We start from the raw sequence: 12,663 nt of genomic DNA on the forward strand, positions 1-12,663 counted from the left end.
CATCTTTTGAGTGACTTCTTTTTTACATATTTTCGAAAGTTTTGAGCCTGTTTTTCAGTTAAAAAAAGGTTGCCTCAGAATCACACACCCTAATATACATACAGGCAAATATACAGTTACATTTGTGAGTGAGTCTCTGTACATTATTCTAAAGAAATTATGTTATTATTATTATTATAATAATGTGGCAATAAGCAAATGCAATAATGGCTTCAGAATCCAGCTAGCGCCATAGTACATCTGTACACACCTACACATATGCGCACACAAAGGCGACAAGCGACAATAAGCCGAGGTGAAATGGGTGAGAAATTGGCGAAATGCAACAGTGAAGTCTCCATTATGCATAGAGCTGCTGTGGGTGTGATTGTGGTTATAATGGTAGTATTGTTTTTGTTGTAACATTTCAACAGTTAACTGTAACTGTGACAAAGAACAATAATATCAACAATGACACACGACAATTGCAACTATAATAAATATATGAAATTCATATAATGGTACAGCTTGACGCTGTCAGCAATGACCGATGCATGGGCGTGATTTTCAACAGCGCACAAATACACTTACACATTTACATTTAAATATATACAGTATATATATAAATATGTCTTTGCAATCCTTCGTTGGAGTGTGAATTTGTTTACAAGTGCATATATATGTATGTATGTATGTGTAAGTGTGCGCTGTTAAGCTCACACTTGCAACTTGTTTAATGCAACTGTAAAAGCCAACCCATCAAACGCACAAATACATTTGTATTCCCACATATAATGTCACACACACATATGTGATGCGGTTTACATGACGTATGAGTGACAATTGACAATGTAGTCAAGCACCTATGCGAAAATTCATCAGTTATTTGACATTTTATATAAGTACTTATATATGTATATACGCAAATAATGAGGACTGTATGCGAGTGCGCTTGTATGCAACGCACATTTAAGTGTGTGACAGCAGTTATGCAGTTGACAGCAAATTGGGTAATTAACTGTGGGTTAAGTGAAAGACGCATGGATACTTGTAAATATTATATAAACATATAAATGCATATATTTATTAAATACTCGTATCAAATATATGTGCAAATATGCATTTTTTCTTTATACGAGTATGTGAAATGTTATTCCTTGAATGATGGTTTAATTAATAACTTTGGTATTTCAAAGCTATAATTGGGCAGCGAGCAAATGAACCGTAAATCTAATGATGGATAAATGTTTGAGCTTAGATTTCTAGGAAAAATTTTTTAACCACTGCCAATGGTTAATTGCCTTTTCATATGCTAAAAATATGGTATATTCACAATCACTTCACATGGAGCGGTCCGATAAGTACTCATGTAGCTCGCAACAGAAACACGAAAAATGTTACATATATCTCTTGAAGCATTTAGTTTATATATTTGCTCATTACACTTAAACCAGGGATGATCCAACTTCTTTAACTGGCCCAAAACATATGCAAATTAAATCGAGTAGCCTCATTCCACCGAAACTTTTGCCTGTGGAAGTAGTTTGACAAACTACACCATTTTTTCTTCAATTCGACTCCGAAAAGTTATAATAATAGGATACAACTTTGCACGAATAATGACTTTACAGTTACCACCTTCTGTACAAAAATTTCCCAAATCCAACAAAAACTGTTCAAGCCTCTAGGTATCGAATATTAGGGACCAGTATCTATAGTTGAATTTTTACCGAAAATATCGGTCAATATGTGAGAAATCTATTGAAAATCAGAGAGAAACCTTTCCTGATAATAATATGTCTGTTCAAAATTGAACATGTTCGTTGCTGCCAAAGCACGGACAACAATATTATATTTAAACCTTTTATATATTTCAATGTTAAATAAGATAAGAAATAATATAGCTATTGGAATCATACAGTCCACTACTAATAGATATCTATGTTCAAATATATTGAACATACGTACAAATAAACACATAAAAATATATGCATTGATATGCAGCATACGAACATACATATATGAGGCACGTATGCATTAATAAGTGATACGCATGCACTCAAGAAACATACTAACTTTGGGCAATTGATTACAAATGCACTTGTGCACTTGAAAACAACCGAAACCAAGCAATAAAAATTATACTAGTATTTCAGCACACACACACACACATGTATTGTATTGTATAGTTGAAAACAACCCCATGTGGTGTGCTGTAAATATATATATTTAATTAGATAAGTTAGGCTTCTAAAATAATATATAAGGTTTACAAATTTAATAATAAAATCAGAATGAATAGATTCTCCCTCAATGTAAGACTTTCAATTCCCCCACCAGCGGTAAGGATTGTTAGAAGCTATATTGAGGTATTAACAATGTCTTTGTGCTAGAAATATGTTGAAACGGGACGGTCGCGAATTCATGATGCACCAAATCGAAAAAGACAATGAGTATCACCGTGACTTTTGAGTGACTTTATCGTGATTTTTTTGGTTTCGTCTTTTTTCGTTCATCAAACTCATAAAACTATGTCTCGGCAGTTATAATGTTCTTCATGAATGTAGGACCGGAATTCGCACGATCAAGCATGTCCAAAGAGACCTGTTTACGGTACTCTTTTTGAAGAAAATTCAGTTTTATCAAGACGAGTCGAGCAAGAACGCGTTCCATACCCAAAAAATTTTCTTCAAAATCATTCGAAGGGACTCGGGAGAGATGTCGAGCTCTCTTTCCATTTCTCTAATACTTGTCGGATGACTTTCAAGAACAATATTTTTTAGTTTTTTAATATTTTTATCAGTTAAGAGGTCGATGGTCGTCCAGAAAGAGGCACGTTTTCAACGATCTCCCGACCGTCTTTGAAGGCTTTGTACCACTGATAGGTTTTGTGTTTGATAAATCTAAATCACTGTAAGCTATTTCCATTATTCGCAACGATTCTGCACATGAAATTTGGTTAGGTCAGATTAGGTACTTGTTTGGGGGCAAGTTTACTAACTGTAACTGTAATTAAAAGGCTGGGTCTACAGAACCAAATTCTTTTGCTCATTTTAAATCGTACAACCTACCAAAAGTCTAAATTGCCATAAGTTATTATTAATTAAAGCATTAAAGTTAATTTCTGAAATAAAAATATTAAAACAAGAAATAACATTATTATCGGTTATACTGAAGCAAGAATACCCTTCATAAACAAGACTTGAGTTTGATTATTCAGTTTTTAGTGCAGCCAAATGATACGGTAGATCAGTTTGGAAACATTGTTAAAATATTGCAGCGTTACCATAGGCAATATTCCCTTCCTGCTTTGTCAAATAAAAAATTTTCATACAACAACTTGATAAAACATTAGATCGTTCAGTTTTTATGGTATGGTAAGTATGTGATAGTGATCCGATATCGGCACTTCCTACAAATAGGCAGCTTCATGGTGAGAAGCGAACGGTTGCAAAATTTCAGATTGATATCTCAAAACCTGACGAAATTGTTGGCGTATATAACATGTAGCCCAACAGAAGAACATGGTTAAACCATCTCAGCTCGTAATATATATATTTTATATGGTCTCCATCGTTTCCCTCTAGTTGCTGTAAACTTCATGGCATACTTAATACATACTGCCCAGGCATAGTTAGACCAGTACCTCGAAATTATTGATAAGATAAGAAAAGTTAATAAGCTTTAGGTGGTTAGTAAAAATTTTACATTAAAAGTACTGAATTAAATTTCAGAGAATTTTGGAACAAAAATAAACTTCATTATTGATTTATTTATTTTATTCACTACTTTTTTCACAAGGTAAGATAATAATAAAATTGCTGAAGCAATAATTAGCGAGGAAACCTTGTAGTTATCTACTGAGGTTCGCGCGAGTATATGGAAGTTTGCTCATGTACTCACAGATTGCATAGAACCATGCAAGAAGTTATTTAATTAAACATGTTTCAATAATTCATATCTATGAACTGATATCGGAAATCTTCACCTTACGAATTTAACCGTCTTGAATTTCTAATATCGTAAAAAAAAGTGTTGAGTTCTTAGAATAACTGTTATACTGCTTCAGGAATTCTTACCCGCAAGCTATAAAAATGCACCCAAGCAGCCACATTTCAAAGGATATTTACCAAAAATACCGGGGAATTTCAAAGTGAGTACCGTAATTCAACACTAGTGTTGGATGGTGGGTTTTGGTGAGCACGGAATAAAAGGAAATGGACCACGAACATGGAGAATGCATGAAATAATGCAAGTTTCAATGTAAAGGAGTAAAATCCTTTTTATAGATAATCATAGTTATTGAAGGATATGCGAGTAATCAAAGCTTTAGTGGTTATATATGTCTGAAACACTTTTAGCCAAACGATTTTATTTTCGTCCCACATTCGTATACAGATCAACAAAGTGAGAAATCATTGAATGCATCAATGGAAAATGTCAAATATAAATGAACGTCCACAAAATGTGATGCTAATGCATGGAAATCTGCTGAGAATTGCATCATTTTCATTTTATTTTGTTCGCGTGGCATATTCAATTGCATACATACAAACATGCACAAAGGGGATACGTAGAAACACACACACACACAAACATTTATAGATCTCAATGGGGTTGCATGTATACAAAGACGAAAAGTTCATTTCGTTCGTTTGCGAATTTTTGGCACCGAACCGCAAAACTAAACCAAAACCAGCACAAATGGGAAAAGTGTGCGATGAAAGAGAATTGGAACGAAGCGAAAGCGGCGGCAGTCAAAGGTAAAAAAGGCGAAATTCAACAAATACCCGTTGAGCCGAAACCAAGTCGCGTTTTTGCGAAGCCTAGCAAGTCTACATACAAACAAACAAACACATTTCAATGTATATGAATATATGTATATATGAAGAGATGTGTGTGCATGGGTCCCCAAGGGGATTCCAACAGGCCACAGAGCCAGCAAAAGCAGCAAAGGTAAAAGCACGCCAATAGCACAGACAAATATCCACACACACGCACACACTCACAGCGACCGATTGTGCTTTGGTAATTCGTTTGGGGTCGGAAGGCAAACGGGCTGTCTCACATAATACCAAAACGGACTACAGTTGGATCAGTGATGCCAGTAAAAATGCCTCTTTCGCTTCGGCACAGCGTCGGCGCACTGCATGAAATCGATTACAGAAAGGATTCAACAATCCACAGCACATATGTGTGCAGTGGCACACATACACACACACTAAAAAACCGAAGTCACGAACAGCGAGAGCTGAAACGAGAACAATGACAGCTAGCAGCCAACCGTTGAGGTTGGCGGCAACGAAGCTGAAACACGACGTTGAAAGTTGCCTTCAACAACTGTGTATTGACATGCAACGCCTGTTTCACTTTCATGACATTTCAACTGCGAAATAGCGAAACGATGTTGAGTAACGGTATGCACGAGTTGGAGCTATTCGAATTTGAGCAAAAGAGAGAGCGTGAGCAGAGTACGTTGTAGGTGAGAATGAGAGCGAGAATTCGTAAATATTTTATGAGCGTAAACTGTGGTGAGGGGAGAGAGTGCGAGCGCGCTGGTGTGTGTGTGCTTGGGGAGACGAGTGAGCGAGCGACTGAGGCTCAGTATTTCATATCTGAGCATACGTTGTCGAAGTTCGACTAGGAACAGAGAACGCTTGTGCATTTTGTACGATTTTCGAACAATGAGAAAGCGCCAAGTAGATTTACGAAAAGCGAAAAGCGCTGGTTGAATTAAAAATAAGAAGGAAAAATGTTGAATAAAACAAAAGTGTTAACAAATAATACTTAGTTATGAGTTTAAGATATAAAATAAACTTTATAGAGAAATTATACGCTCAAATGCTTTTAGAGTGATACCAAATTGCATTTTCGAATTTCGAAAACCGTTACAAAACACTTCGCATTGTCGAAAGCTATCCAAATATCTACGTTTTCAAGCCTTTCAACATTCTTACTTCGCGCTGCAAGAGTCCTTTTCTTCACCAGTAGCTGTTAGTTCTCAACTGGTTAGTATTCAGAATTGCCATTCGTATTGTGCCGAAGCGTTGTTTGGCATCGTTGGCGTCGCTGTCGCCGTCACAGCTGACGATGAACGTACAACTCGCAGCTTGACTGGCTGCTGCCACGGACTGTTGGCCGCTGTGTGTTGAGACCGTGTGTGTTTGGACTTGGCTATGACGATTTTGCAATTTTGGCCGATACGTTGCGTTTCAGTAAGAAAAGCGTCGCCTAACGGTTTAGTACGTACGCTTTGCGTTTTAAATTGGGGTAATTTTGCGGTTTGTTCGTGCGTTCGTAGTTTTATCACACGATATCAAAGGAAATATAAATAATGCATTGTAATTGAAAACAGCCAGCAAACAAAAAAAAAAAAAACAAAAAAGAAAATATACATACATACTCATAAATAAACAAAAGAAGGCGTAATAATGAATGGCATGATGACAGCGCGTAAAAGTAACACTTGACTGAAGTTTGTTAGTTATTATGATTTATATGTTTTATGCTTGCAACGCCGTTTCGCCGAATAAATGTGATTACGCTCGGTTGCATTTCAATGGCGGAAATCAATTCATTTAAACAATGAAGCAGCAATAGCTTAACAACAACAACAAAATACATAGTCTGTTTGTTGTCAGGCAGTGTAAAATAACGAAATGAAAACTCAATGAGAAATCAATTAATTTAGCGCTGATTCAGTTGAATATCTAAATGACCAGATTATTACTTTTCCGTTGTTTAAGTTGATAGGTCAATATTTTGTTTGCATACCGGCAGCATTGTTTTATTTTACTGTATTTAATTTTAACATTAATAATAATGTAAAAATTAAAAATATATTTTATTAATTTATTACGAACTCTTCAATTAAATTTGTAACAGCCAAAGTAAAGTATTTAAAAAAATAAATATTAATATGATTATGATTAATTTATATTTTTAACTTAAATTTTACTTAGGTCAATAAACAATGTTAATTTTTATTTGTTTAATTTATATTAAAGTACAATCCATAAATTATTTCTTACTCAATAGTGCTTCAAAAAATATTTTAGTAATACTCGAATTAATTAAACATCAAAAATTATATTTTAGAACCATTTATTTACGTTTTGCTACAAAAATAATAATTTACGAAAACATACGTTGTCAACTTCAACGAAAAATAAATAAGATTTATTTTATAAAAAAATATTTATCTTATAAAAATAATTTTTTTTCTTAAAAAAATAATTGTTTATTGAAAAATATACAAAATATTTTGTATTAATTTTTTTTAAGAAAGAATTTAATAATTTTTTTTTTTTATTTAAAAATTATTATTTTTTATATTTTATAAATAAAAAAATTATCAAATTAAAAAAAACTATTAGCAAAATAATGTTTTTCCACTTTTAAAAATATATTTTTTGATTTTAAAAATTTTTTTCTTAAAAAAAATATATTTTTCAATCTAACAATAATATTATATTTATTATTTTTATTTACATACGTTAGTTTATTTTAAAATTATATTTAATATTTATTCTTTTTACTACTTTGCTAAATAAATACATAAAATATAAATCTATACCCAATGCTCGATAAAAACTAAAAACAACAAAAACTATATTAACTTTTTTACAAAAACAACGTTTAAATTAACTTTCTTAAACAAAATTCTTACAAAAAACTTAAGAATTTTTAATGTTTTTTTTTTTATTTTACCACCTTAATGCTTTCATAAAAAATATTTTATGTTGATGTAATTCAAAAAATAATTTTAAGTTTAATACTTTTAAAGGCTGAAAATCAGTTTAGTGCCAGTTATATAAATAAATATATTTTATAAAAGGGCGATATGCTGTACTAAAACTGTTTACATACGGTGAATAATTAATTAAAATAAATCATGTATTTTGACTTTATATAAATTTGTTTTTTTTTCGTAAAATATTTTTTTAATTTTTAAACGCACCTGAATAGATAATATTTTTTAAATATTTGATATAAATTTGAATATTTATGTAATATTAATATTTTATATAATTTATAAAATATAATATAAAAATTTAAAAAATTATTCCTCAAATCCACAATAATTAAGCTTAATAAAAAATATTTTTTTTATGTAGTATTAAAGAAAATAGTCATATTTTTTATAAACTCAATATATTTAAGATATTTTTATTTTAAATAGTTTTTAATACTTTTTTAAAGCTTCAGTCAGATTTGTTTTTTTATATATATTTTGGTTATTATATATACCATAAAATATAAATTTGCTTATTGGGAAAATTACTTAAAACTTTATCGCAAGGGTTTTCTATAAAATATATTTCAAAATTAAATTATTATTAAATATATTTCTATTTTATCAATAAAAAATATTTAAATTAAAAAAAAAAAATATTCATAAATTAAATAATTTCTTATATATGAAAATAGCGTATGTATTTTGTCAAAAAAATTTGTTTTAAGAAAGTGTAGGTATTAATTATAAGTAAATTATTCGCGGCATTTTAGTGTAATATAGAAATTTTTGAAGAATTTTTTAAATTTTAGTTCTTTAAACTTTAATAAGATGTTGAAGTTAAATTCGAAATTGAAATATGTGTTACTAAAACTACAGAAAAAATATTATTATAGAGTTTTGTTTTAGTATTGATACACAAATAATCTTCAATGTGAAATTTTGTCTAAGTGTAAAGTTGATTTAATCAGTCTTTTAAAGACTTAAAAATAGTATTTTGCAGTATAAGGTCAGATCTTAAAAACAATTTTAATTTCAGTGTAGTTTCAATATATAGTTTTGTATAGGTTTTCCACGTGACTTCAAAACTAATTTCGAGAATTTGAATTCTACTTTAAAAATTCTAAAAATATTTTTTTCAACGAGCAAACACAAGTTTAAATTATTAAGTTGTCTCCTCTCGTCATGCATTGACAGCAATGTATTAAATTTGGAGTAAAAATTTCTAGTAAAATATATCTATATATTGTTATAGTAGGATGCTTCAAAAAATTTTTTGAAATTTTTTTCAACTCTTACCCCCTCAAATATTAGTGATTGACAAACAAAACATCCTCTCTCAAAAAAGACGCTATAGCTTAACTCTAAGGGGTCGCTATTTTCTTTTTTTAGGCTCCCATATATTTAATATAGGAATTTTTTTCGTTTTTTCATTCAAACTAAAATTTCACCAAATAATTTTCCTTTCTCAAAAATTACCATCACTCACAAAATTGGCTTTTCAAACTTCAAAAATTCCCACGACAAAACAAAAGGTGTATAAATCAATTAAAAAAATATAGTTTCTAATCCAGCACACTTTATTGATTAAATTAATTTTTCAAAATGTCTAAGCATATTGAAGTTTAATAGAGTTCTAGCACAATTTTTTTATTAAAAACCCATAATCTTAGATATTTATTTATCAAGCTTAATATAGTTTGCTTTAGCTTATAGCTTATAGACCTATTCTTTTTAAACGTAAATGTAATTACGAAAAATTTAAATTAAGAACATTTCCAATATTTCGCATAAGTTACAATTTCACGCCTTTTGGTTCTAGGTATTTCTAATTAAAGTCAGTACCTTTTAATACAATTTCCAATTGTTTTTTTTTTAATTTTTATCGAATTTTTTGCTACTGTTAAATTTTATTATTATTCTAGCAGTTTTTGGTTTTTAAGTTTTGCATTTTAAATATTTATCTAATTTCCATAAACAAGTCAATTAAGGTGACGCGCCTGAATCTATACACTAAAAGCCTGTAAAAATATTGCTGTCAAACTAATTTTAAAACTAAACTTTGTTATATGCACACTAATCAAAAGTAACAATTAAATTATACGCAAACTTTCCAGACCAGTATTCGAAAGTGTTTGCGCTTATACATTACGCCCAAGTAAAGTTTTAATTTAAATTATATATATTTTTTTACACAGCAGAATACACGCTGCATTGAAAGCGAGCGCAACAGACAAATTAAAAATTAAAAGCCAGTAAGTTTCATAAAAGCCGCCATAACAACGGCAGCGGCTGACCGGCAAAGCGGCAGCACTTGCGGTGTGAAAAAGCGAGAGAAACAACGCGAACGCTCCGGCATTTCACATTAACACGCGCCGAGTGCTGACAGTGATTAGTGACAGCTGATGGTGATGACGTGGTGTTACGATTTGTAGCACAGGCAAAAAAATACTTGAAAGTGTACGCGGCGCGTTTACAGTGGAGAGACGGTTTTTTTTGTATTTTGAAAGAAAAATAATAATAAGAAAAAGAAAATTTTAAAAAGCAGTGTAGAGAAAAATTTCATTTTCATATATAACCACAGTAAAACTTATATAATTTAATAAAAATAAAAGCGAGCAGCGCGTATATAAATATTTGTTGCATTTGGTGGAGGCGGTGCGTATACGTAACATTGCGAACTACAGCTTCCTTCCGGTTGAATGACCATATAAAACGCGGCAATGTTGTTGCCCTCGTTATATATATATATATGTGTAGAAAAATAACAGTTGTGAGAGTATACACAGTGCTTGTGCGAGAAAGTGAGTGAGAAACCTAAGCGAATAAGCGAAAAGCGTAGGAAGGCAGATGCAGTGCTAGCTAAGGCAACAAGCAACCTAGAAAATACGGCGGAAAAGCTAGCATACACACACACACACACACGCAAAACTAAATATATAGTGTTCTACACACTTGAAGTATATACACGTGGGTATGTACATGTGTGCCATAAAAGTCAAGCTAACGAGTGCAAGTAGAAACGAATAACTGTATGCGCAACGCTCGTTGCAAGTCAAGATACATGCCACAGCCAGCGCGAGGCAGCAATTGAAAACCGAAAGAAAAGTGAAAATTCTATTGTATGCGAATGTAAAACGGGTCGAGAAAGAATCGCAAACGACACACACGCACACATACACACACAGACAGAAAAATATTGGTAAAATTGTCATTATAAATCTAACGTCGCAGACGCTCGGCAAACGAAAATTCAGGCAAAAAAACAATAGAAAAGCAATAAGTGTAAGAAAGTGAGGTGTTGGTGCGACAGTTGGAGCAGCGGCGGCAACAGACGACAGCAGCTTTTACGCTCAAAGTGCTATAAATTACCGTACGACGACCTTAAACGAAGTTCAGACAGCCAAAAGCAAAGGACAGCAGCCGTAGACGCCCACAACTAAGCCGGTTGCAAACGCTGGAGACGGTGTATGTGTGCAGAAGAAGTGGCAGCAGTATTTTAGCAACAGATTTACCTTGCAAGCTGGTGTTGCGCCAGCGACGGAGCCGCCGACGCCGTTTGTTGACACTCTCACTAAAGATAAATCAATAAGTGGAAAAGTACAAGTGCAATCACACACACACACATACATATAAAAATTATACACACTTGGTGCACACTAAAGTCATAAGCATACACACAGACACACATGCAACGGGCGAGTGGTGCGCCCGTGCAGCAGTTTTAAGCGCAAAATCAGCAGCACCAGCAAAATATTTGAATTGCTTCGGAAACCAAACGTCCAGGCGCGCCAAAACCAGTCGGCCACTCAGCAAGCCAGCCAGCCAGCCAGTCAGTGGCCTTCAACACCGCACCGCACCACATCCACTAAGCACGTCCTCTTTTGTTTTTAATAGTGTCAAACAAACGGGCGCCCAGTTGTCGCCAAGCAAAGCAACGACTACTAACCCAGCTAACTAAGTAGTTGACGCTGCCAAAGTACAGCAGCAACGGCAGCAGTAGCAGTAGCAATAGCAGTTGTTTTAAAAGTTTTCGAGTAGCAACCGGCAAAATTCATTCGCAAATTATGCTGGCCATGTCAACACTGATGATGCCAGCTCCCACCATAGCGATGGGGGCGCCGCCGCCGATTACAATGGGACCACATAAGCCACCGGAAACGAAACTGCTCGCCATACATCCGGCAGCTGTTGCGGCAAATGGCGCTGGTGGCGTCGGCCAGCAGTCGCATCTACAGCATAACGGTCAGCATCCGCAGTCACAACAGCAACAGCTGCCACCGAATCAGCAGCAGCAGCAGTCCCAGCAGACGCAGCAACAGCAACAAATCTCAGCCGGCAATAATAACAGCAACAAGCCAGGTGAGTGCAGCACATTTGTAGTAAATGCGCGCGGGTTGGGGATGAGCGTATTGTCTTAAGTGACGGCGGCAGCCAGCAAGGCAGTTATTTCTTGCTGATTTTCGCTGTTGAGTGTTTTGAAAATTATATGCAGCAGTTGCGGCCAATGGTTGTCTGCGGTTGGGTGGAGGTCTAGAGAGCTGCAGCCAACACTGACGCCTACTGTGTCGTCACTGCTTGCCATCAAAGTTATAATATTGGTGTCACTGCTGTAGGCTTTTCTGTTTTGAGGCGGGTTTCTTGCAATTCCAGTTACTTATGAGTAGCTAAACTATGTGGAAGGCAACAAAAGTGGTTTTAGAAATCCAAAATTTGGTTCTCCACTTCTTACCCAAACTAATTTCCTTAAAATCTTGCCTTTTCGACTTTGCTACTTTATTGCAGCACAACGTCCATTTAACATAATTTATCTTGTCGCTTTCGCATTGCTATTTTGTTTTGTTAATTTTTTTTCTGTTCGCCAGCCAATCAAATGATTCATTACACTATTATTTATTCAACGCATTGCATTAATGCATAATATACATATAAATATATGTCGCTACATA

General features: G+C 33.5%; 1 protein-coding gene across 10 annotated transcripts in view; it reads left to right on the forward strand.

Moving 5' to 3' along the window:
- Window positions 1–6,005: 6,005 nt before the first annotated feature.
- Window positions 6,006–12,663, forward strand: part of LOC105233143 (cytotoxic granule associated RNA binding protein TIA1) — a 291,566-nt gene continuing 284,908 nt past the window's right edge. The window contains exons 1-2 of one of the 10 annotated variants that reach the window (XM_049448258.1): window positions 6,006–6,458; window positions 9,913–12,076. In XM_049448258.1, coding sequence (XP_049304215.1) covers window positions 11,782–12,076 — 295 coding nt within the window. In that variant the 5' untranslated portion in view covers window positions 6,006–6,458; window positions 9,913–11,781. Of the gene's footprint in view, window positions 6,459–7,770; window positions 7,850–9,912; window positions 12,077–12,663 lie in introns of those variants that run through there. The other 9 variants (XM_049448248.1, XM_049448253.1, XM_049448252.1 and 6 more) reach the window with 9 other exon arrangements.

The sequence above is a fragment of the Bactrocera dorsalis genome, chromosome 2, assembly GCF_023373825.1.
Source record: "Bactrocera dorsalis isolate Fly_Bdor chromosome 2, ASM2337382v1, whole genome shotgun sequence".
Taxonomy (NCBI): domain Eukaryota; kingdom Metazoa; phylum Arthropoda; class Insecta; order Diptera; family Tephritidae; genus Bactrocera; species Bactrocera dorsalis.